Source organism: Oncorhynchus masou, chromosome 9, assembly GCF_036934945.1.
Source record: "Oncorhynchus masou masou isolate Uvic2021 chromosome 9, UVic_Omas_1.1, whole genome shotgun sequence".
NCBI classification, from domain to species: domain Eukaryota; kingdom Metazoa; phylum Chordata; class Actinopteri; order Salmoniformes; family Salmonidae; genus Oncorhynchus; species Oncorhynchus masou.
This window is the reverse complement of record NC_088220.1, coordinates 72,695,937-72,721,965: the sequence shown is the minus strand read 5'-3', so window position 1 is coordinate 72,721,965 and position 26,029 is coordinate 72,695,937. Positions and strand designations below refer to the sequence as shown.

General features: G+C 46.6%; 1 protein-coding gene and 2 non-coding genes across 3 annotated transcripts in view; all 3 read left to right on the top strand.

The window, feature by feature from the left end:
• The window catches only part of LOC135546594 (eukaryotic translation initiation factor 4 gamma 1-like), a 63,292-nt gene that overhangs the window by 28,206 nt on the left and 9,057 nt on the right, over window positions 1-26,029 (top strand). Inside the window, 15 exon segments of the mRNA XM_064975157.1 lie at window positions 6,240-6,373; window positions 16,903-17,019; window positions 17,214-17,286; window positions 17,558-17,743; window positions 17,746-18,423; window positions 20,407-20,495; window positions 20,687-20,873; window positions 21,247-21,380; window positions 22,139-22,273; window positions 22,393-22,800; window positions 23,003-23,149; window positions 23,278-23,511; window positions 23,626-23,730; window positions 25,310-25,603; window positions 25,985-26,029. The exon segment at window positions 25,985-26,029 is cut by the window's right edge and continues 79 nt beyond it. Coding sequence (XP_064831229.1) covers window positions 6,240-6,373; window positions 16,903-17,019; window positions 17,214-17,286; window positions 17,558-17,743; window positions 17,746-18,423; window positions 20,407-20,495; window positions 20,687-20,873; window positions 21,247-21,380; window positions 22,139-22,273; window positions 22,393-22,800; window positions 23,003-23,149; window positions 23,278-23,511; window positions 23,626-23,730; window positions 25,310-25,603; window positions 25,985-26,029 — 2,966 coding nt within the window.
• Window positions 20,137-20,266, top strand: LOC135546761 (small nucleolar RNA SNORA17). The gene has a single exon (XR_010456622.1). It is a non-coding gene; the product is annotated as a small nucleolar RNA SNORA17 (small nucleolar RNA).
• LOC135546764 (small nucleolar RNA SNORD66) lies at window positions 22,847-22,900 on the top strand. Its single transcript, XR_010456624.1, has one exon. It is a non-coding gene; the product is annotated as a small nucleolar RNA SNORD66 (small nucleolar RNA).

Here is a 26,029-nt window from a genome sequence, read left to right as displayed (position 1 = left end):
AACCAGGTAGGTCTGTTGAGAACAAGTTCTCATTTACAACTGTGACCTGGCCAAGATGAAGCAAAGCAGTGTGACCAAAACAACAGTGTTTCACATGGGATAAACAAACATACAATAGAACAATCTATATACAGTGTGTGCAAATATAGTAAGATTAGGCAGCTAAGGCAATAAGTAGGCCATAGTGGTGAAATAATTACAAAGTAGCAATTAAACACAAGTGATAAATGTGCAGAAGATGAATGTGCAAGTAGAGATAATGGGGTGCAAAGGAGCAAAAAAATGAATAACAATATGGGGATGAGGTAGTTGGGTGGGCTATTTACAGATGGGGTGTGAACAGGTGCAATGATCGGTAAGCTACTCTGACAGCTGATGCTTAGGTTAGTGAGGGAGATATAAGGCTTCAGTGATAAAATTTTAAAAAGACATTGGAACACATGGCAATCATTGGCAGCAGATAACTGGAAGGAAAGGCTGCTAAAGGCTTTGGGGGTGACCAGTGAAATATACCTGCTGGAGCACGTGCTACGGGTGAGTGCCGCTATGGTGACCAGTGAGCTGAGATAAGACGGGGCTTTACCTAGCAAAGACTTGTAGATGACCTGGAGCCAGTGGGTTTGGCGACGAATATGAAGCGAGGACCAGCCAACAAGAGCATACAGGTCGCAATGGTGGGTAAGTGTATGGGGCTTTGGCGACGAAACGGATGGCACTGTGATAGACTGCATCCAATTTGCTGAGTAGAGTTTTGGCGGTTATTTTGTAAATTACATTGCCGAAGTCAAGGATCGGTAGGATGGTTAGTTTTACGAGGGTGTGTTTGGCAGCATGAGTGAAGGAGGCTTTTTTGTGAAATAGGAAGCCGATTCTTCTGGATTTAATTTTGGATTGGAGATGCTTAATGTGAGTTTGGAAGGAGAGTTTACAGTCTAACCAGACACCTAGGAATATGTGAACAACTACAAATACCTAAGTCAGAACTGTCCAGCGTAGTGATGCTAGACGGGCGGGCAGGTGCGGGCAGCGATATGTTGAAGAGCATGCATTTAGTTTTACTTGCAGTTGAAGGCCACGGAAGGAGAGTTGTATGGCATTGCAACTCGTCTGGAGGTTCTGTAACAGTGTCCAAAGAAGGGCCAGATGTATACAGAATGTTGTCATCTGTGTAGAGGTGGATTAGAGAATCACCTGCAGCAAGAGCGACATCAATGATGTATACCGTGAAAAGAGTCGGCCCGAGAATTGAAACCTCTGGCACCCCCCACAGAGACTGCCAGAGGTCCGGACAACAGGCCCTCTGATTTGACACACTGAACTCTATCTGAGAAGTAGTTGGTGAACCAGGCGAGGCAGTCATTAGAGAAACCAAAGCTGTTGAGTCTGCTGATAAGAATGCGGTGATTGACAATCGAACGCCTTAGCCAGGTCGTTGATGACGGCTGCACAGTATTGTCATTTATCATTGGCAGTTATGATATTGTTTAGGACCTTGAGCGTGGTTGACGTGCACCCATGACCCACTCGGAAACCAGATTGCATAGCGGAGAAGGTATGGTGGGATTCGAAATGGTCGGTAATCTGTTTAACTTGGCTATCGAAGACTTTAGAAAGGCAGGGTAGGATAGATATAGGTCTGTAGCAGTTTGGGTCTAGTGTCTCCCCTTTTGAAGAGGGGGATGACCGCGGCAGCTTTCCAAACTTTTGGGGATCTCCGACAATACGAAAGAGGTTGAACAGGCTAGTAATAGGGTTTGCAACAATGAGATGAGACTCAATTGCACTCAGGTGCGGCCTGTTTCCTTTGATCATCCTTGATGTTTCTATAACATGATTGCAGTCCACCTGTGGTAAATTCATTTGATTGGACATGATTTGGAAAGGTGCACACCTCTCTATATAAGGTCCCACAGTTGACAGTGCATGTCAGATTAACAACCAAGTCATGAGTTTGAAGGAATTGTCCGTAGAGCTCTGAGACAGCATTGTGTTAAGGCACAGATCTGGGGAAGGGTGCCAAATAACTTCTAAAGCATTGAAGGTCCTCAAGAACACAGTGGCCTCCATCATTATTAAATGGAAGACGTTTGGAACCACCAATACTCTTCCTAGAGCTGGTCGCCAGGCAATACTGAGCAATTGGGTTAGACGGGCCTTGGTCAGGGAGGTGACCAAGAACCCGATGGTCACTGACAGAGCTCCAGAGTTCCCCTTGGAGATGGAGGAACCTTCCAGAAGGACAGCCATCTCTGCAGCGTCCACCAATCAGGACTTTATGGCAGAGTGGCCAGATAGAAGCCACTCCTTTGTAAAAGGCACATGCTGTGGGGATGTTTTTCAGTTGCAGGGTCTGGGAGTCTAGTAAGGATCGAGGGAAAGACGAACGGAGCAAAGTACAGAGATCATTGGTGAAAACCTGCTCCATTGTGCTCAGGACCTCAGACTGGGGTGGAGGTTCACCTTCCAACAGGACAACGACCTCAATCACACAGCCCAGACAATGCAGTTGTTGCTTCGGGACAAGTCTCTGGATGTCCTAGAGTGGCCAAGCCGGCGGCCCGTACTTGAATCCGATTGAACATTCCTGGAGGAACCTGAAAATGGCTGTGCCGCGACTATCCTCCTCTAACCTGACATAGCTTGAGAATTTGTTCTCAACTGACTTGCCTGGTTAAAGAAAGATTTAAAAAAAAAATATATATATATATATATATATATATATTTTATATAGCTATATATATATATAGCTATAGCAGCAGGCAAACTTGTCACGGAAATCAGAAAAGCAATCAAATTAAATCATTTACCTTTGAACTTCAGATGTTTTTACTCACGAGACTCCCAGGTAGACAGCCAAAGTTCATTTTTTCCCAAAATATTATTTTTGTAGGCGAAATAGCTTCGTTTGCTCTTCACGTTTGGCTGAGAAATCGCCTGGAAATTGCGGTCACCACAACGCAGAAAAATATTCCAAATTGGCTACCTCTGCACTTTACACGAGAATCTCTCTCGGAGCCACCATGTGACCACTTATGCAATGTGCCCCCATATGGCTATTCTTCAACAAATGCGTAAAACTACGTCGCAATGCTGTAGACACCTTGGGGAATACGTAGAAAGCGTAAGCTCGTTGATGGTACATTCACAGCCATATAGGGAGTCATTGGAACGCAGCGCTTTCAAAACCTGGGGCACTTCTGGATTGGATTTTTCTCAGGCTTTCGCCTGCAACATCAGTTCTGTTGTACTCAGACAATATCTTTACAGTTTTGGAAACGTTAGTGTTTTCTATCCAAAGCTGTCAATTATATGCATATACTGTCAATTATATACACATCTTTTCCTGACAAAATATCCCGCTTAAAACGGGATTTAAAAAAAAAAAAAAATCAAAAATGAAAATACTGCCCCCTAACACCAAGAGGTTAAGCAACAATAGAGGTGGTGTAAATATTATGAAAAGTGTGTGTGTGTGTGTATGTATGTGTATGTGTGTCACAGGCCCTATTATATTTTAATATCAAATTCTCCAGCCTATACTAGTATGTGTCGCACCATAATCGCATGTTCTGTTTTGCTTAATCATGGTTAAATGATGCGTCTTTCCAGTCCTTATAGTACAGTAATACAGTTTACACATTCAAAGATTAGCCTACTGGTTAGTTTCATTTATTTACCCAAGAGAGCATATAGCGAGCTACGTTAATGTGCCTATGTATTGGATAACTGCACAATCATTTGGGCTTTGTCTCATTAAATGTCTTTAATGTAGGGCTCATGAAATGTATTTTAATATATTGCTCATCAGGCTCAGATAACATCAGGTTTGGGTTTCCATGCTTATCAAATCCAAACGTGTGTGTGTGTGCTTTATACTTTTAGAATGAGATTTCCGGTTTTAGTGTGAAGTACCGGGTTACCCGGGTGAAAGGGGATTTATTCTCAGGCTGCAACATTTTGTAAAATACCGGTAAAATATTCAACCCCTAGTCCATGCATCTTATTATGTGACTTGTTAAGCAAATGTTTATTTAGGCTTGACAAAAGGGGTTGAATACCTATTGACTCAAGACGTTTCAGCTTTTCATATTTCATTGATTTCTCTATAAAAAAATGAAACTTTTTTTTTTTTAAAGCATAATTCCACATTATGGTGTGTGTGTGTGTGTGTGTGTCGGCCAGTAATGACAAAAAGTCTATGATTTGTTATTATTGGTGCGCTAGTCATTCTTCGCATTCTGGCGATTCTTTTTTTATTTTTATTGAGCTGTCAGGACACCACTCTAAACTACTCCACTGCCAGGATGAAATTTGAAATAACTTCATTGGCAAATTAATTTCAAGAAATGGGCATGTTGTAACTGAATCCTACTGCTACAATTGGATGGAGCGAGGCTGTAGCAACGCTCCCTTTTAATATCTCTCGCCATCACTCACATCACTTGTTGCTGTTTACTGCTAATATGAGAGATGGCTCAATGGCGATGAAATTTGCTGCCAAGCCATACATGTGTGTAATATCTAGCAAGGAGAACAAGAGTAGAAAAGAAGAAACAGCGATCCACGTTTTGACATGTATACATCTGACCGTATTTTGAGAAGCGAGAACTAGGGATGCACGATATATCAGTAAGCTAATCAGAACTGGACAATATTGGCTTAAAATGCCGGCATCGGCCCGACGTCTAGTTTAGCGCTGATGTGCAAATCCGATGTCGAAGCTGACGTGCATACCTATATAATGTAGGTAGATGACTTGATGACGCCGCGAAAAATACATCGCTACACGTGCAACACAGCATTCCTAACCTAGCCCACAATGTCTGCTGTGTGGATCTATTTTGAAGTTGCAAAGGAAGATAAAAAGGCCATATGCAACGTTTGTGCTGCTATTATTTCCTGAGGGGAGAAAGTGAAATCCTTCAATGCCACAAACCTAATTGCTTATTTGAAAGTGCATCACCCCCAGACGTTCCGCGACTACTTAGAATAATAGCAGAAAAAATGAAGCTCACACTTCAAATAACTAAACAAGTTCAAGTCGCACAGTCATTTGAAAGAGTAAGAACATTTCAGCGAGACAACTTGAAGGAGAAATCCATTAACGCCAAGATATTGGAATTTATTGCCCCTGACAATTTTTTAAAAATTTTATTCCACCTTTAATTAACCAGGTAGGCTAGTTGAGAACAAGTTCTCATTTACAACTGGGACTTGACAATCAACCGTTCTGTCGTGGATGATGGCTTTCACCATCTGGTCGAGCACCTTGAGCCCCGGTACACACTACCAAGTAGGTGCTGTTTTTCAGATCTAGCCCTACCGGACTTACACAGTATTGTTGAAACGCACATCCATGGGCGTCACTGCTATTAGCTTCACAACTGACATCTGGACCAGCGATATCAGCCCCATAAGCATGCTGTCTGACAGCACAGTGGGTCGACAAGGAGTTCGTACTGAGGAAAACCATATTGCATACTCAAGACTGCTGGTTCTCATACCGCTGCCATTGCAATGGCATTTGAGAACATGTTTGAAACTTGGAAACATGAACACGCTCCATTCAAACAACTGACTCGAGAAATAAGCTCATCAACTGCCCCTGCAGCAGACGTGATACCCTCTGTCATGGCATTGAAACGCCTGTTCAAAAAACTGTCAGCACAGACTGTGGGGTTAACTTGCAAAGTACTCTACGCAAGGCTGTGAACAAGCGATTCGGTGGCATTTTCTCTGAGCCTCTTCACTGTGTCGCCACCATACTCGATGCTTGGTACAAGGACAGCTACTTCGATGCAGACAAGAAACATTGTTAACGTGAAATGTGAGAGACTGCTGGATCGGATGGAAATGGACAGTGACAGTGTGCACTGAAGAGAGGCCACAGACAGCTGAAACTTCACTACTTGACATGTATGATGAAGTCCTGTTTGAGAATGAAACGACTGAACAAATTAACAAAACAGCACAGCATATAAGTGAAAGAAATTGTTTTACTGGTGACGGGGACATACGTAAATGTCTCTGTAATAAATCCCTATTGTGTGGAAAAGGTCACTGATTGGCTGGGCCTGGCTCCCAATATTTTAGGGCCGAATGAAATTATTTGAACTGACTGATTTCCTTATAGGAACTGTATCTCAGCGATATCTTTGAAATTGTTGCATGTTGCATTTTTATATTCAGTATAATTGTATGCTAATTTAAATGTTTGGGACGTCTCTCTTTTTCCACAGCAGGGGCATACTACCCGGCCCAACAGCAGTACACGTCCTCCGTGCCGGCTGCTCCGGTCATCATGAACCCTCCCCCCCAGCGGCAGCAACTACCTCCACAGCAACAGATCCAGCCCAAAAGGGAGCGCAAACAGGTACAGAAACTCATCGTCCCGCCTCTACCTGTTATACATACACACAGTAAACTCATCACCCCACTTATACTGTTGTACACCATATCTCTACACACAGGTAAACTCATCACTCCACCTCTACCTGTTATACACCACCTATATATACAGACTCTTACTTCCGGCGCCGACAGAGATGGCCGCCTCGCTTCGCGTTCCTAGGAAACTATGCAGTTTTTTGTTTTTTTACGTGTTATTTCTTACATTAGTACCCCAGATCATCTTAGGTTTCATTACATACAGCCGAGAAGAACTACTGTATATAAGATCAGCGTCAACTCACCATCAGTACGACCAAGAATATGTTTTTCGCGACGCGGATCCTGTGTTCTGCCTTACAAACAGGACAACGGAATGGATCGCATGCAGCGACCCAAAAAAACGACTCCGAAAAAGAGGGAAACGTGGCGGTCTTCTGGTCAGACTACGGAGACGGGCACATCATGCCCCACTTCCTAGCATTCTTCTTGCCAATGTCCAGTCTCTTGACAACAAGGTTGATGAAATCTGAGCAAGGGTAGCATTCCAGAGGGACATCAGAGACTGTAACGTTCTGTGCTTCACGGAAACATGGCTCACTGGAGAGACGCTCTCGGATGCGGTGCAGCCAGCGGGTTTCTCCACACATCGCGCCGACAGAAACAAACACCTTTCTGGTAAGAAGAGGGGTGGGGGTGTATGCCTTATGGCTAACGAGGCATGGTGCGATGAAAGAAACATACAGGAACTCAAATCCTTCTGTTCACCTGATTTTAGAATTCCTCACAATCAAATGTAGACCGCATTATCTACCAAGAGAATTCTCTTCGATTATAATCACAGCCGTATGTATATCCCCCCCCAAGCAGACACATCGATGGCTCTGAACGAACTTTATTTAACTCTATGCAAACTGGAAACCATTTATCCGGAGGCTGCATTCATCGTTGTTGGGGATTTTAACAAGGCTAATCTGAAAACAAGACTCCCTAAATTTTATCAGCATATCGATTGTGCAACCAGGGGCGGAAAAACCTTGGATCACTGTTACTCTAACTTCCGTGACGCATATAAGGCCCTGCCACGCCCCCTTTCGGAAAAGCTGACCACGACTCCATTTTGCTGATATCTGCCTACAGACAAAAGCTAAAAAAAGAAGCTCCCACGCTGAGGTCTCTCCAACGCTGGTCCGACCAAGCTGACTCCACACTCCAAGACTGCTTCCATCACGTGGACTGGGACATGTTTCGTATTGCGTCAAATAACAACATTGACGAATAAGCTGATTCGGTGTGCGAGTTCATTAGAACGTGCGTTGAAGATGTCGTTCCCATAGCAACGATTAAAACATTCCCTAACCAGAAACCTTGGATTGATGGCAGCATTCGCGTGAAACTGAAAGCGCGAACCACTGCTTTCAATCACTGCAAGGTGTCTGGTAACATGACTGAATACAAACAACGCAGCTATTCCCTCCGTAAGGCTATCAAACAAGCTAAGCGTCAGTACAGAGACAAAGTAGAATCCCAATTCAACGGCTCAGACACGAGGCATGTGGCAGGGTCTACAGTCAATCACGGACTACAGGAAGAAATCCAGCCCAGTCACGGACCAGGATGTCTTGCTCCCAGGCAGACTAAATAACTTTTTTACCCGCTTTGAGGACAATACAGTGCCACTGACACTGCCTGCAACGGAAAAATGCGGTTTCTCCTTCACTGCAGCCGAGGTGAGTAAAACATTTAAACGTGTTAACCCTCGCAAGGCTGCAGGCCCAGACGGCATCCCCAGCCGCGCCCTCAGAGCATGCGCAGACCAGCTGGCTGGTGTGTTTACGGACATATTCAATCAATCCCTATACCAGTCTGCTGTTCCCACATGCTTCAAGAGGGCCACCATTGTTCCTGTTCCCAAGAAAGCTAAGGTAACTGAGCTAAACGACTACCGCCCCGTAGCACTCACTTCCGTCATCATGAAGTGCTTTGAGAGACTAGTCAAGGACCATATCACCTCCACCCTACCTGACACCCTAGACCCACTCCAATTTGCTTACCGCTCAAATAGGTCCACAGACGATGCAATCTCAACCACACTGCCCTAACCCATCTGGACAAGAGGAATACCTATGTGAGAATGCTGTTCATCGACTACAGCTCGGCATTCAACACCATAGTACCCTCCAAGCTCGTCATCAAGCTCGAGACCCTGGGTCTCGACCCCGCCCTGTGCAACTGGGTACTGGACTTCCTGACGGGCCGCCCCCAGGTGGTGAGGGTAGGTAACAAGATCTCCTCCCCGCTGATCCTCAACACTGGGGCCCCACAAGGGTGCGTTCTGAGCCCTCTCCTGTACTCCCTGTTCACCCACGACTGCGTGGCCACGCACACCTCCAACTCAATCGTCAAGTTTGCGGACGACACAACAGTGGTAGGCTTGATTACCAACAACGACGAGACGGCCTACAGGGATGAGGTGAGGGCCCTCGGAGTGTGGTGTCAGGAAAATAACCTCACACTCAACGTCAACAAAACTAAGGAGATGATTGTGGACTTCAGGAAACAGCAGAGGGAACACCCCCCTATCCACATCGATGGAACAGTAGTGGAGAGAGTAGCAAGTTTTAAGTTCCTCGGCATACACATCACAGACAAACTGAATTGGTCCACTCACACAGACAGCATCGTGAAGAAGGCGCAGCAGCGCCTCTTCAACCTCAGGAGGCTGAAGAAATTCGGCTTGTCACCAAAAGCACTCACAAACTTCTACAGATGCACAATCGAGAGCATCCTGGCGGGCTGTATCACCGCCTGGTACGGCAACTGCTCCGCCCTCAACCGTAAGGCTCTCCAGAGGGTAGTGAGGTCTGCACAACGCATCACCGGGGGCAAACTACCTGCCCTCCAGGACACCTACACCACCCGATGTTACAGGAAGGCCATAAAGATCATCAAGGACATCAACCACCCGAGCCACTGCCTGTTCACCCCGCTATCATCCAGAAGGCGAGGTCAGTACAGGTGCATCAAAGCTGGGACCGGGAGACTGAAAAACAGCTTCTATCTCAAGGCCATCAGACTGTTAAACAGCCACCACCAACATTGAGTGGCTGCTGCCAACACACTGACACTGGCTCAACTCCAGCCACTTTAATAATGGGAATTGATGGGAAATGATGTAAATATATCACTAGCCACTTTAAACAATGCTACCTTATATAATGTTACTTACACTACATTATGAATCTCATATGTATACGTATATACTGTACTCTATATCATCGACTGCATCCTTATGTAATACATGTATCACTAGCCACTTTAACTATGCCACTTTGTTTACATACTCATCTCATATGTATATACTGTACTCGATACCATCTACTGTATCTTGCCTATGCTGCTCTGTACCATCACTCATTCATATATCCTTATGTACATATTCTTTATCCCCTTACACTGTGTATAAGACAGTAGTTCAGGAATTGTTAGTTAGATTAGTTGTTGGTTATTACTGCATTGTCGGAACTAGAAGCACAAGCATTTCGCTACACTCGCATTAACATCTGCTAACCATGTGTATGTGACAAATAAAATTTGATTTGACACACAGGTAAACTCATCACCCCACCTCTACCTGTTATACACCACCTATATATACATACACCCAGGTAAACTCATCACCCCACCTCTACAATACTTATTTTTTACTGCTTTCATATTGTTTTATTGAACAGATAGGAGGAGCACCAGGTCAGTGAGTTGGATTGGAACCCGTTCCCGCTCTGGTAGTCGGTGCGTTGGATTGGAACCCGTGCCCGCTCTGGTAGTCGGTGCGTTGGATTAGAACCCGTGCCCGCTCTGGTAGTCGGTGCGTTGGATTGGAACCCGTGCCCGCTGTAGACGGTGCGTTGGAGTCGGTGCGTTGGATTGGAACCCGTGCCCGCTCTGGTAGTCGGTGCGTTGGATTAGAACCCGTGCCCGCTCTGGTAGTCGGTGCGTTGGATTGGAACCCGTGCCCGCTCTGGTAGTCGGTGCGTTGGATTGGAACCCGTGCCCGCTCTGGTAGTCGGTGCGTTGGATTGGAACCCGTGCCCGCTCTGGTATGCCGGGGTCAGTGGCACTAACTGCAGGACCTCAGGCCAGCCCACGTAACACCTCTACTTAGGTAGACAATCAGGTATCCTCATCCCAGAATGGACTGGTAACAGAGCTGGAAACCCCAAGAAATGTTAAGGGCCTGATGTTATACAGTCAAACTTCCCCATCAACCTGAGCAGTGTTTAAATACTTCAGTGATTCTCCCTAAAGGAAGTGAAGGACTGTGCTAATAAAGGGTGTCAATATTATTTTCAAACAAGCATAGTTTCAGTCAGTAGGGTGTGTCCAACACGGATGCCTTTTCCCCATAATCCACGGTGAAGGTTGAACAGTGCAGTTTTGGTCTACAGCTACTGTGTCTTCCTGTCTGACCTACGCTCTTAAAGGTGGATGTGACAGGACTTGGGCTTGTGTGATGATGATTAACAATGTGATATGGGTAGTGTTGCAATCTGTCCAGGGAAGATTCTAGATGGGCCTTTTCCTCATGATTTATGTTCAGTCAGTGATTTGAATTAGATAACTCGAAAACACAAAACTACTGTGACTCAAGCATGTTCTTTAGGGCTGTAGTACTGATGTGCCTCTTTTCTGGCTGTTGGTGCAGGTGTCCTCAGCTGGTCTGTATTCATCTGGTCTGTCTATTAGTGATGGGGGAACGATAGTTACATCATTTATTATTTATCGAGGGAAGTCAGTTTAGGAAAGAAATCGAATTTACAATGATTGACTGCGCTGGGCCAATTGTGCGCCTCCCTATGGGACTCCTGATCACGACCGGTTGTGATACACCCTGGGATTGAACCATCTGTAGTGATGCCTCTAGCACTGCGATGCAGCGCCTTAGACCGCTGTACCACTCAAGGAACCCCATATCACAATATTGTTTTGGATGATATTGATACTTTGACTCAAAGTAACTTTGTAAAATAAATGTGTACCTGTGCCGACACCACTAATTTTCACCCTATAGCTTGGGAGGTGTTTAGTCCCAGGTTCCTTAGCTTAGTGATGAGCTTTGAGGTTACTATGGTGTTGAACTCTGCGCTGTAGTCAATTAATATTCTCACACAGGTGTTCCTTTTGTCCAGGTGGGAAAGGGCAGTGTGGAGTGCAATAGAGATTGCATCATCTGTGGATCTGTTTGGGCGGTATGCAAATTGGAGTGGGTAAAGGGTTTCTGGGCTAATGGTGTTGAGCCATTACCAGCCTTTCAAAGCACGTCATGGTTAGGGACTTGAGTGCTACTGGTCTGTAGTCATTTAGGCAGGTTGCCTTTGTGTTCTTGTTCACAGGGTCTATGGTGATCGGCTTGAAATATATTGGTATTACAGACTCAATCAGGGACATGTTGAAAATGTCAGTGAAGACACCTGCCAGTTGGTCAGCACATGTCCGGAGAACACGTCCTGGTAATCCGTCTGGCCCCGCAGCCTTGAGTATGTTGACCTGTTTAAAGGTCTTTACTCACGTCGGCTACGGAGAGCGTGATCAGTCGTCCAGAACAGCTGACGCTCTCATGCATGCCTCAGTGTTGCTTGCGCGCATAGAAGTTATTTAGCTCATCTGGAAGGCTCGTGTCACTGGGCAGCTCGTGGCTGTGCTTACCTTTATAGTTTGCAAGCCCTGCCACATCTGACGAGCATTGGAGCCAGTGTAGTATGATTCAATCTTAGCCCTGTATTGGCGCTTTGCCAGTTTGATGGTTCGTCGCAGGGCATAGCGGGATTTCTTGTAAGCTTCCGGTTTAGAGTCCCGCACCTTGAAAACGGCAGCTCTACCCTTTAGCTCAGTGCGACTGATGCCTGTAATCCATGGCTTCTGGTTGGGGTATACAGTCACTGTGGGGACGACGTCCTCGATGCACTTATTGATAAAGCCAGTGACTGATGTGGTGTAATCCTTCCCCCGGAAGAATCCCGGAACATGTTCCAGTCTGTGATAGCAAAGCAGTCCTGTAGTTTAGCATCTGCTTCATCTGACCACTTTTTTATAGACCAGGTCACTGATGCTTCCTGCTTTAATTTTTGCTTGTAAGCTGGATTCAGGAGGATAGAGTTGTGGTCGGATTTACCAAATGGAGGGCGAGGGAGAGATTTGTACGCGTCTCTGTGTGTGGAGTACAGGTGATCTAGAATATTTTTTTTCCCTCTGGTTGCACATTTAACATGTTGATAGAGATTTTGTAGAACTGATTTCAGTTTCCCTGCATTAAAGTCTCCGGCCACTAGGAGCTCCGCCTCTGGGTGACTGGTTTCCTTATTTCCTTATACAGCTGACTGAGTGTGGTCGTAGTGCCAGAATATGTTTGTGGTGGTAAATAAGCAGCCAGGAAAAGTATAGCTGAGAACTCTCTCTAGGCAAGTAGTGTGGCCTGCAATTTATCACAATATACATTAATTCAACCACGATGGTCATTCAACCACGATTCGTGACACACAGGATATTACAGTTTTTGACTCGAGGCGACCAGCTCTATCGGCACCATCTTTTGTCCTGCACATTAACCCTCTGAATGGCACACATACACAATCCATGTCTCAATTGTCTCGAGGCTTATAAAAATCCTTCTTTATCCTGTCTCCTCCCCTTCATCTACACTAATGGGAATGAATTTAACAGGTGACATCAATAAGAGATCATAGCTTTCACCTGGATTCACTTGGTCGCTATCATGGAATGAGAAGGTGTTCCTAATGTTTTCTACACAGTGTGTAGTGAGCAATATGTTTGAAACATGAAATCAGTCAGTCAGTCGTGGCCAAAAGTTTTGAGAATGACACAAATATACATTTTCACAATCTGCTGCCTCCGTGTCTTTAGATATTTTTGTCAAATGTTACTATGGAATACTGAAGTATAATTACAGGCATTTCACAAGTGTCAAAGGCTTTTATTGACAATTACATGAAGTTTATGCAGAGAGTCAATATTACAGTGTTGACCCTTCTTTTTCAAGACCTCTGCAATCTGCTCTGGCATGCTGTCAATTAACTTCTGGGCCATATCCTGACTGATGGCAACCAATTTATCTTGCATAATCAATGCTTGGAGTTTGTCAGAATTTGTGGGGGTTTTGTTTGTCCACCCGCCTCTTGAGGATTGACCACAAGTTCTCAATGGGATTAAGGTCTGGGGAGTTTCCTGGCCATGGACCCAAAATAAAAATGTTTTGTTCCCCGAGCTACTTAGTTATCACTTTTGCCTTATGGCAAGGTGCTCCATCGTGCTGGAAAAGGCATTGTTCGTCACCAAACTGTTCCTGGATGGTTTGGAGAAGTTGCTCTCGGAGGATGTGTTGGTACCATTCTTTATTCATGGCTGTGTTCTTAGGCAAAATTGTGAGTGAGCCCACTCCCTTGGCTGAGCAGCAACCCCACACATGAATGGTCTCAGGATGCTTTACTGTTGGCTTGACACAGGACTGATGGTAGCGCTCAACTCTCCGGACAAGCTTTTTTCCGGATGCCCAAAACAATCGGAAAGGGGATTCATCAGAGAATGACTTTACCCCAGTCCTCAGCAGTCCAATCCCGGTGCCTTTTGCAGAATATCAGTCTGTCCCTGATGTTTTTCCTGCAGAAAAATGGCTTATTTGCTGCCCTTCTTGACACCAGGCCATCCTCAAAGTCTTCGCTTCAGTGCGTGCAGATGCACTCACACCTTCCTGCTGCCATTCCTGAGCAAGCTCTGTACTGGTGATGCCCCGATCCCGCAGCTGAATCAACGTTAGGAGACAGTCCTGGTGTTTGCTGGACTTTCTTGGGCTCCCTGAAGCCTTCTTCACAACATCGGAACCGCTCTCCTTGAAGTTCTTGTTGATCCGATAAATGGTTGATTTAAGTGCAATCTTACTGGCAGCAATATCCTTGCCTGTAAAGCCCTTTTTGTGCAAACCAATGATGACGGCACGTGTTCCCTTCTAGGTAACCATGGTTTACAGGAAGAACAATGATTCCAAGCACCACTCTCCTTTTGAAGTTTCCAGTCTGTTTTTCGAACCCAATCAGCATGACAGAGTGATCTCCAGCCTTGTCCTCGTCAACACTCACACCTGTGTTAATGAGAGAATCACTGACATGTCACCTGGTCCTTTTGTGGCAGGGCTGAAATGCAGCGGAAATGTTTTTTGGGGATTCAGTTCGTTTGCATGGCAAAGAGGGACATTGCAGTTAATTGCAATTCATCTAATCACTCTTCATAACGTTCTGGAGTATATGCATATTGCCGTCATATAAACTGAGGCAGCAGACTTTGTGGAAATGTATATTTGTCTTTCTCAACTTTTGGTCACGACTGTGTGTGTGTGTGTATATTCGTGAGAATCGCAATTCGTATTGTATCAGTACCTAAGTATTGTCATAATATTGTATTGTGAGGTCTCTGGCAATTCCCAGTCTTAGTACCTCAATGGCAGACTACTGATCAAGTTTTCCTTTTGTTCTACTGCACTCTGTTGGACTGAACTGATTTGTCCCTGTGCTGATCTGACTAAAGTGGACCTGGCTGATCAGGTTAGACTGTGCTCTATGGTAGACTGATCTAGTCTGCAGCGCATCTGTTTTCTACGATGTGCCAGGTTTATCGAATTGAGTATCTGTGTTCAGTATGGTGGACTAGTCTCCAGTGTATCTGTGCTCTGTATGGTACGGTGGGTCTGGCTGATTTATCACTGGCTGTGGGAGCATGCAGCTGGCTGTGGTTGCTGTGGTGGACTTTGGCCGGCCAAGCTGTCCTGTCCCATGCTGCTCAAGGTCCTTCAGAGACTCTCCCAGTCCCACTAGGAGGATGGTAGACAGGGGGACTGGAGAGGAAGCGCTGCAGTGGAACGCCCTGCAGTGAGTCATGCTTCCACCAGTCTGTCTGAGTCACACTGTGTCTTTCTATATGGTTTCAAACATGTCTGCTGGTATTCTGGCAAAAGAGTATGAAGTGTAAAGCTGTTTTTCAGCCACGCTAAGCAGACTACTTAGTCGTAACTGTGAGTAATTGTATTTATTTTTTTATTTTGTTAACTACTGCCTTCAAGCAGTGCATTGGCCTGTATTTTCCTCCTCTGCTCTCCATAAAAAATGGTCTCCTCACTCTCTCTGGTCTCTGGGTAGAGGAAGGGGGAGTGAAATGACATGTCAGCACATAGCTCAGCTCCACGTGGCTTCCATTCTCCTCCTCCTCTGAGCCGGAAGCACAATGGCTGACCTATCTCCTCCCCTTCTCTCTCTCGCTGTCTCTGCTGCTGCTTCTGTGGCATTCCCCGTCTCCCCTCTTCCATCCACTGCTCCTCCCTCTCCCCCAGGAAGAGGCTGAAATATTTAGGAGTGAGTGTGTGCACAGAATGACAGAAAAGCAGCTGAGAGAGAACATTTATTTTGTATTTATACATTTTTTGGCACTAGCCTGATCTTATTGGCCGAGTTTTATATATTTTTATATATTTTTCTCCCCGAAATCCCTCTTCCCTCTCCCCCCTCTCTTTGGCCCCCTTTGACTCTGTAGTTCGGTGGGCGGGGGCGCTTGCATTCCAGTGCTGCAGCTCCACACGGCCAGTCACTCTGGCTTCTATCGCTCGCTCTATACGTGTGTGCGCGAGCTGGGGACGAGGCTCTGCCCTGTTGGCTTTGCTCACTGAGTTGTTGAGGGAGTAGCTACGTGCCTGTTCCCAGGCCGACAGCTCAACTCCTGCCCCAGGATGAGAGAGGCCTGCTAAGGACTCTGGAGCCTGTCCGTGTGCCAGGTAAATGACTCTACCAGCGGGGGACTGTGCGGTCTCACGCCTGTTGCTAACAACTCTTAGTGTGTGACAGCGAGAGAGAGGAGAGTTTGTGATAGAAAACATGTGGCTCTGTGTAAGGGCACGCCTTGTGAGTAATCAATTTTTCAGAAGTTTGAAGGAGTACTGTACGATGTGCTTTTAAATAACATCAAATCTGGCTAGTTTTCTTGGTGTAGTTTGAGTGATCATATGGAGAGAGAAAAGAAAATACTGGAATTTGTTCACTTAGCTGAAGTTGAGTTTCAAATTTTGTTGGGTAAGAATTCGCTAAAACAAGGCAGCAGTCCGTGTAGAAATATTTTTGTCATGCTGCATAGCTGTTGTGGGGCTGGTGTTTCTTGTGTCAGTATGTGAGAAATATAGCTCTGCTGAATGAGAAGACGCTGCTAGGCCACAGTACGACAACTTGGAAACGGGGCCGAGCATCATAGAAAGCAGTTGTGACGGCTCTTCTCTTCAGCTTTCTCCTCCTTCTCTCTCCTTTACTCTCGCTCTTTCTCTTTTTTGCTCTCCCTCCTTTAGAAAGTGAATGAACCAAGAGCTAATAACAAGTTTTTCTTTAAGGCTCTCATGCATTCTCTTGCTCCTTTTTTCTATATTGTTATTCTTGTATCCCTCACTGTTGTCTTGTGTCCTCTCTGTAGATCACAATACGAGACCCTAACCAGGGTGGTAGAGACATCACTGAGGAGATTATGTCAGGGGGCACTCGCAGTGGCACCACCCCTCCACCCCCACAGGTGAGCGACGACTCTTCAGAGGTGAGCTACCGTACCCTCGTCACCAACCATCATCCCTTTACACACCTTTAGCTACTATGCAGTCACGTAGCTGTCCAATATGAAAACAAAATGTCTGCCCATCCATTGTTTCTAACCTGTCATAAGGCTGTCATATGGTTGTGTCCACTCGCATTCCCTAATGTTTGGGTGTTGTGGTTCTGTCCCTCCTTTAGTCATCTGGATCAGAGGGCCCAGCCGTTGCCCAGGCCAACGGTGAGAACGTGACACCTGTCGTGGTCAGACCAGGTGAGTTGGCCGAGGGGTCAGGTGATCTTGAAGGATGTAGCTGGCCGTCTCTCATTGGTTCACGTTCAGTACATAGAAGTAATTTTTTGTGAATTTGAATAAATCACATCGACAAAATGCTCCGTTGGAAAGGTCCTATGCATTTTGACCATCCAATAACGGATTGATAATAAGTGGGTAATTGTCAAAAGATGATCAAATGACGAGGGTAAATTTTAACATTAGTATGGTACTATTGACCACATCCTCAAGCATCTGTTTTCCTCATCAGATGACAGAGGGAAACCTGCAGCCACACTCATCACTGGCCCCCCAGCCCTGTCTAAAACCCCTGAACTGGTCAAGACTGCCCCTACAGAGGTCAAACTCCCAGACACGGACAGTAAATCCCCTTCCTTACCCCAGGACCTACCCACACCCCCGTGGGTAACTACCACCCTCCACACTACTGCCCCTGGCACCCCCCACCCTCAACTAGTCCCATTGCAGATATGATGGACACACCAGCCCCGGCCGCTGCTCCAGCCCGATCTGCCCCTAAAGTGCCTGCTTACCCTGCACCCCTACCTGAACCCCGCCCCACTCCTGCAGCTGAGGAGCAGCCCTCAGCCGCCAAGGAGGCGCAGGAGAAAGAGATTAAAGAGGTAACGGAGGCTAGAGAAGTGACTACATCATCTAAACCTGAGCCTTCCCTTGCCCCAGTGACCAACCCTAGCAGCAGCACTAACGGTGTGTCTGCCACCCAGCCACTCCCAGAGGAGGAGCCAGTAGCCCTGTCCATCACCATGCCCTCCCTCCAGGCAGCAGAACCCCCGCTGGAGTCTCCCATCGCCCAGCCATTGGAGCTCCGTCTGCCCAACGGCCCCAGCTCCCAGGACCCTGAGAAGGTTTCTGCAGAGTTGTCTGAGTGTGACCTCAGCCCCATCGCTGAACCTGAGGTGACCCCATTACAGAGGGAGGCACCCGCGTATGTTGCCGCCACGGCAAAGCCCGACCCCGTCGTCCAGGCGACCGTTGCCCCCGTGGTCCTAGTGGAGACTGCTATTACTGCAGAGCTAACCCCTCGCCAAATTGAAGACGAGATGGACTCTCCACCATCACAGCGCACCATCCCACCCGGGGAGAATTCTATGCAAGGTCTGTATCAGTCTGACTCTCACTATTTTTCTTTTTCTCTATCTAGATCAGGTATTCCCAAACTGGGGCAATGCCGTCTGGGGGACGCCAAATAAAAATGTGATTACAATTTTATTTTTAAAAAAAAAAATTTTAACAGTCCATTTATATTTTCCAACGGGCTATACATTTGTTTTTGTTTTTTCTCGTTTCACTGCCAAAAATAAATTTAAGCCATCTAATGTTCAGCAAAATAACATGTCAAATACAGGTAGCCTAGTCAAATAATTGACATCCAATCACATTAACCGTTACTCTCTCGCGGGAATTCCACTAACGGTCTGTAGGTTGCAAAATGTAGCTGCTGCTCATGTTGGTATCTATACTGATGGTGCAAAAGCCATGTCAGGGAGACATAGTGGAGTGGTAACACCCGTGCAAGCAGTTGCTCCCGAGCCACTTGGGTACACAGCAGCATCCACCGAAAGGCTCTTGCTGCCAAGGGAATGCCTGACAACTTGATAGATGTTTTGGAAAACAGGGAAAATGTCAAATGTGAAGCACCTGAGTGAGTTGGGTGCGCAATTACGCAGGTACTTTCCTGAAATGGATGACACAAACAACTGGATTTATTTTCCCTTTCATGCCCTGCTTCCAGTCTACTTAACGCTATCTGAACAAGAGAGCCTCATCGAAATTCTCTGAGAATTTAATCAGAAGCCACTGACAGATTTCTGAGTATCCTGCCTTGGCAAACTGTGCTGTTAAAACGCTGATGCACTTTGCAACCATGTACCTATGTGAGAGTGGATTCTCGGCCCTCACTAGCATGAAAACTAAATACAGGCACAGACTGTGTGGAATTTGTTTTAAGACTGACATTCTCTCCAATACAACCCAGCACTGCAGAGTTATGTGCATCCTTTCATGCACAACCTTCTCATTAACCTGTGGTGGTTTATTTCACCATTTTTGATGAACAAATAAGGTTTTATATGTAAGATGGGTAAATAAAGAGCAAAATGATTGATTATTATTATTATTTGTTCCCTGGTTCTATAAGAGCTCTGTCACTTCCCATGACCCAGGTTGTGACAAACTCGCACTCATTCTTAAGTTTAATAAATGTATCATATAGAGTGTGTGGCAGGTTTACAATGATGGCAAAAAACATTTGAAAGTGCGCTGACCCTGGTACCTGAGGGGGTACGCAGCTGACCCTGGTACCTGAGGGGGTACGCAGCTGACCCTGGTACCTGAGGGGGTACGCAGCTGACCCTGGTACCTGAGGGGGCAGCTGACCCTGGTACCTGAGGGGTACTGACCCTGGTACCTGAGGGGGTACGCAGCTGACCCTGGTACCTGAGGGGGTACGCAGCTGACCCTGGTACCTGAGGGGGTACGCAGCTGACCCTGGTACCTGAGGGGGTACGCAGCTGACCCTGGTACCTGAGGGGGTACGCAGCTGACCCTGGTACCTGAGGGGGTACGCAGCTGACCCTGGTACCTGAGGGGGTACGCAGCTGACCCTGGTACCTGAGGGGGTACGCAGCTGACCCTGGTACCTGAGGGGGTACGCAGCTGGAGGTTGAATGTTTGAAGGGGTACGGGACTATAAAAAGTTTGGGGACCACTGATTGAGATCGATCTGTCTGTCATTTAGCCACATTGTCTTTCTTAATTCCTAACCCTACCCCTTGGCACATTGTGAAGATAAGACATTGGCTAGGATGATCTGCCCCTTGAGGAGCTGCAGTCTGACTGTCTGTCGAGCATGTGTCATGAGGGGCAGAGAGTGACCGGGTTGTGTCTACACTGAGGACACAGAATAGTGGGTACTTGGAATGATAATAGCGCCAACAGAAAGCCATTAAAATAAAACTTTGGCTGGGTGGCAATGTGGTAACTGCTCCACTTTGATTTCTGAGTTTGTGTGTTGGATTGGTATTGAGTGTCAGTCCATAGAGGTTTAGTCTGACTGTGTTGGTGGTGTTCTGCTTGTAGCTGCTGTTTCTGTGCCTAAGAAGAAGAGGAAGATGAAGGATCTGAACAGGAAGGAGGCTGTTGGAGACCTTCTGGATGCCTTTAAGGAGGTCTGTTCACACAAACAACCCACTCCATTCATATCAAAGTATTAAGAATGCCTGGTTTTATCGACTAATACTCTTTCCTCTACCGCCCCTCTTTCCCTCGGTCTCTCCCCCTATCCGTTTCCCACCCTGTTTCTCGCGCACCCCCCTCTCGCTCGCTCTCACACCCCCTTCTCTTCTCTCCCCCTTTCCAGGAGCAGGTAGTGCAGAGCCCGCCAGAGCAGGCCACAACCACTTCTGCCTCTGACACCGAGGAGCCCCGCCCAGCCACCACCCCTGCCGTCACAGAGGTAGATGAGACGTGGGAGGAGAAGGAGGACAAACTGGATGCAGAGAACATTGAACCCAAGCCCGGGGATCTGAAGTACCAGTACAAAGAGGGTGGGTTCTGAACCTTGGCCCTAAGAAGAGAATGGGTTCTGAACCTTGGCCCTAAGAGGCTGTGTAACATTTATATACTTACTTAGAAATGTTATTCTCTACACCTGATCTCACAGGGTCTGCCTTTTACTGTCAGTCAAGAAGATGCAAAGTTTAACTTTTTTGGAAATGCTTTGTCAGAGCATGGGTCCTAAAGTCCCATTTGACATCAATGTATGATTTTCTTTTTAAGTGAAACATTAGTGAAACTGAGCGATACTCCGTTCGGATGCCAGACTAAATACCCCAACTCTACCAACCAAGACTATACCGATGAAAAGTCACATTATATAATGTGATTCCTCTATCATTCCTTGTTCCTTCTCTCCTCCAGAACTATGTAGGCCTATAGACCCAGAGGAGAAGAAGAGGTATGACAGGGACTTCCTGCTGGGCCTCCAGTTCATCAGTGCTGCCATGTCCAAGCCTGAGGGCCTGCCTCAGATCAGTGATGTGGTGCTGGACAAGGTACAGTACAACTCTGTCCCCTGCTGGACTGGAGGAACAACTGCACGCTCCATTCGATAATTGTATTTATTCAGATGGACCACTTTATTCACCAGTTATTTATTTTGTCTTTCTTTGTATCAATCATTCTCACTCTCTCTTCCTGGTACTACTTCTCTCTCTCTTCTTGGTACTACTTCTCTCTCTCTTCTTGGTACTACTTCTCTCTCTCTTCCTGGTACTACTTCTCTCTCTCTCTTCCTGGTACTACTTCTCTCTCTCTCTTCCTGGTACTACTTCTCCCTCTCTCTTCCTGGTACTACTTCTCCCTCTCTCTTCCTGGTACTACTTCTCCCTCTCTCTTCCTGGTACTACTTCTCCCTCTCTCTTCCTGGTACTACTTCTCCCTCTCTCTTCCTGGTACTACTTCTCCCTCTCTCTTCCTGGTACTACTTCTCCCTCTCTCTTCCTGGTACTACTTCTCCCTCTCTCTTCCTGGTACTACTTCTCCCTCTCTTTTTCTCTTTCTCTCCCTCCCTCCCTCCCTCCCTCTCTTTCTCTCTCTCCCTCTCTTTCCCTCTCTTTCCCTCCCTCTCCCTCCCTCTCCCTCTCTCTTTCTCTCTCTTTCTCGCTCTCTCTCTCGCTCTCTCTCTCGCTCTCTCTCTCGCTCTCTCTCTCGCTCTCTCTCTCGCTCTCTTTCTCTCTCTTTCTTTCTCTCTCTTTCTCCCTCTCTCTTTCTTTCTCTCTTTCTCTTCCTGGTGGTACTTCTCTCGCTCCAGGCGAATAAGGCCCCTCTCCGCCAGTTGGACCCCAGCCGTTTGCCGGGGATGAACATGGGCACTGACTTCACGCCCTCATTTGCCAACCTGGGCAGGCCTGGAATGGGGGGAGGAGGTGGAGGACACAGAGGACCAGTGAGTTAGCATGGGAAACTAGCTGTCAATCTTCTCAGACTACACTCTGATTCTGAAATTCAGGGTAGATATTGAAACAATGTGGACTGAATTTATTTTCCTTCCCTCCTCTCCTCCAGTCCTCTGGTATGGGTGGTGGAGGACCGCGTCGCTCCCAACAGGGTCAGCGTAAGGAGCCTAGGAGGATCATCAACATCTCTTCGTCTCTGACGGACGACGTGAAACTCAACAAAGCTGAGGATGCCTGGAAGCCCGCTGTCAAGAAGGCTGCCAGTGGGCAAGCGGCTCCTGAGGAGGAGAGCGACAACCCAGAACAGGCCAAGACCCATGAGCTGTTCAAGAGGGTCCGTAGTATCCTGAACAAGCTGACCCCTCAGATGTTCCAACAGCTAATGAAGCAGGTCAAGGAGCTGACCATCGATACGGAGGAGAGGCTGAAGGGAGTGATAGATCTGATCTTTGAGAAGGCCATTTCTGAACCCAACTTCTCCGTGGCCTACGCCAACATGTGCCGCTGCCTTATGGGGGTGAGTGACTCTGAAGGGTGTGTGTACGGCTAGTGTGCTGGTCTTGTTCCGGTGATGGCCTCTGTTCTGTGCCATGTGTCTGGGCCGCTGACTTGTGGAGTGGTGCCACTACACTCATCACGTTAACTCTCATGTTTTGTGACGTCTGCAAAGCTCTCCAACCGTGGCTTAAATGCTGCTTTTTTTCTGTTCCTCTCGTCAGCTCAAAGTCCCCACTACAGACAAGCCGGGAGTCACTGTGAATTTCCGCAAGCTGCTTCTGAACCGTTGTCAGAAGGAGTTTGAGAAGGACAAGGACGATGATGTCATCTTTGAGAAAAAGCAAGAAGAGCTGGACGCTGCAGCCATGGTATGAGCAGGGCTCTGAGTGATCAATTCAAATGTCTCTCACTTTTTGAATTGGTTTTGGTTTCTGTAGGAGTTAGCTGACCATCTATCTGCTATTGCTCCCTCTGTTACATCACTTCCTGTCTGAAGGAGGAGAAGGATCGCCTGAAGGCGGAGTTAGAGGAGGCCAAAGACATTGCACGGCGGCGGTCGCTAGGCAACATAAAGTTCATCGGTGAGCTGTTCAAGCTCAAGATGCTGACGGAGGCCATCATGCACGACTGCATCGTCAAGCTGCTGAAGAACCACGATGAGGAGTCACTAGAGTGCCTCTGTAGACTCTTGTCAACTATAGGCAAGGACCTGGACTTTGAAAAGGCGAAGGTAACGCTGAACCAGTGTCTCACACACACCAACCCCTGCATCCTTTAGAACACTTACACCAAATTATTTCTAAGAAACATAGATTTACACACTAACCTGCCTGTCTTTCTGTAGCCTCGTATGGACCAGTACTTTGTCCAGATGGACAAGATCATCAAGGAGAAGAAGACATCGTCCAGAATCCGCTTCATGCTGCAGGACGTACTGGACCTCAGGAGGGTAATACCTCGTCACACACAGTGTCTGGGGAATGCTTTAGCCCCCTCACCTAATCATCTATATCTAAACTGTCCTGTGGTTGGTATGTATCCAAGCTTATCAGTAAACACTATGGCTCAAACTACCGTAGACATTATAGTCTCCCCTAACCCCACATCATCTCTGACCTCTAGTCTCACTTCCTTTACAAGCCCTCTATATGCATGCATGTGTCAGTCTATACCCCCACAGCCAATCCCATCTCCACACTACTGTAACCCCTCCCTCCTCTCCATGTGATTCACCACCTAGATGTTTACCACCCTTCTAAATGGATGTGTCCCTTGATGTTCACACAAACTACTTAGCGATGCCTCGTAGGCTTGGGCAGTATCCAGACAGTCCTAGCGTCATACCGGCATTGTGCCATACCGGAATATTCGGTAATACCTGCACTGAACACAAGGAGGGCTATTTTCAATTCCAAGGTTAGCAATGCTAACAAGTACATGTGAAATCTAACGAACGCATGCAAAAGATTTATACAGTCTCTGACACACTTTGCAGGAAAGACATCCCACTCAAAGTTATACAAGTAACTCAAAAATGCTACACTGTTTGCTGATCGCGCAAAACAAATATTAGTTATTGATCCTGGAAGAGATTCTCTGAGGAGCTTGATTGCAAGACGCTAACCACTTAGCTAGATAACTTAGCACTAAGTTAGCAAACCAAGTGCACAACTGCAGAGAATTTAGCACATTTTATACACTTAACAGTTATAAGATATCTAGCTGGCAAACATTTAGTTGTGAATTCCCTACTGCAACTAGTTCACCTGGCGTGGGCTGCAGTTATTCCCAGGACTACATGTTAGCTTAATACTGATCTCGTCATTACATTATGATCTTCTAAATTGCACTGCAGGCATTTACTTAAAAAGTAGCTACAAATATTCCAATTAATTAACTTAAAATAAATAGTTTGTGGTATTGACAGTATTGGGGGAAAAAACATTGTGGTTATTTCCTAATACCCGTGTGTCTGTGTGTGTGTGTGTGTGAACTAATTTAGTCTCCAGGGACCTTTCTGGAGAAATTCCTGCAGAGCCTCGATGTGTTTGTCTGTCTGTGACTTGCCGTATGTAGAGAGCAGTGCTGTGATGTCCTTCCACTGTCTGATCCCTGAACAACAGGCCATGTAGGTGTGTGTGTTGGAATCCATGTTCAGACAGGGTTCCAACACGTTCACCACAAAATTAGTAATAGGATCTTTATGGTTCCAGACCCAGTAATTGTCTTACCAAAGCAGCAGTTGAGATGTTTCATAAGAGCTGACCAGTTGCTCTCAGTCAGCACACTGGCCCCTGTTTTGCCAGTAAACGGCACTCTAGTTTGTTTCCTTTCTCTGGAAAAGCTGAAAAGGTGTTAAGGAAGGGCAAGACATCTCTCTTTCTATAGCATAGTTGTCAAGTGACCCATTGATCTCCTAATATAAGGGACTTAAGCCTCGGAGATATGGAGTGTTAAGAGTACGCCAGACTTTCATCTAATGCCATTCCTCAGTTAAAGTATACTACTGTACTGACTCCCCCTCTCAGAATGCGTGGGTCCCCAGGAGAGGAGAGCAGGGCCCCAAGACCATAGACCAGATCCACAAGGAGGCAGAGCTGGAGGAGCACAGGGAGGTTCTCAAGGTGCAGCAGCAACTCCTCAACCAGAACACCCGAGGAGGACGTGGTGGTGGAGGAGGAGGAAGAGATCAGGGGAACCGCGGGGGCCAACACCCCCAGTCGGGCCAGAGGAGTCAGCCCCAGGACGAGGGCTGGAACACAGTTCCCATCTCCACCAAGAGCAGATCCATCGACACCAGCCGACTCAGCAAGATCACTAAGGTCAGTGATACATCATGCTGTGGATTCTCAGCCACATATCGTGGACCCATACTCAGGACTGAAACACCCTCCACTTGCAGTCTAGCACCCACCTCCTTAACCTTCAACCCCATTGCAAAGTTCTATCATCCCAACCATTCACAACTCTTCTGATCTGTTGAACTGAAACCCCAAACCCACTCCCTCTGTAGTATGGCACACACTTCTTAACCTTTAACCTCCATTTAGAGTTATGGCCCTACCATTCCTGACTCCTCCAAACTTCTTACTTATGTAACTTGAAACCTCAGACCTTTCTCAGATCTCAAGATGTTTTGCCTCCAACAATTCTGCTAGTTTCTTTCCTCAACAGTAACGTTTCTAACCTCTCTGTCTCTGCAGCCCGGGGCTTTGGACTTCAACAACCAGCTGCTGGCGCCCCAGCTC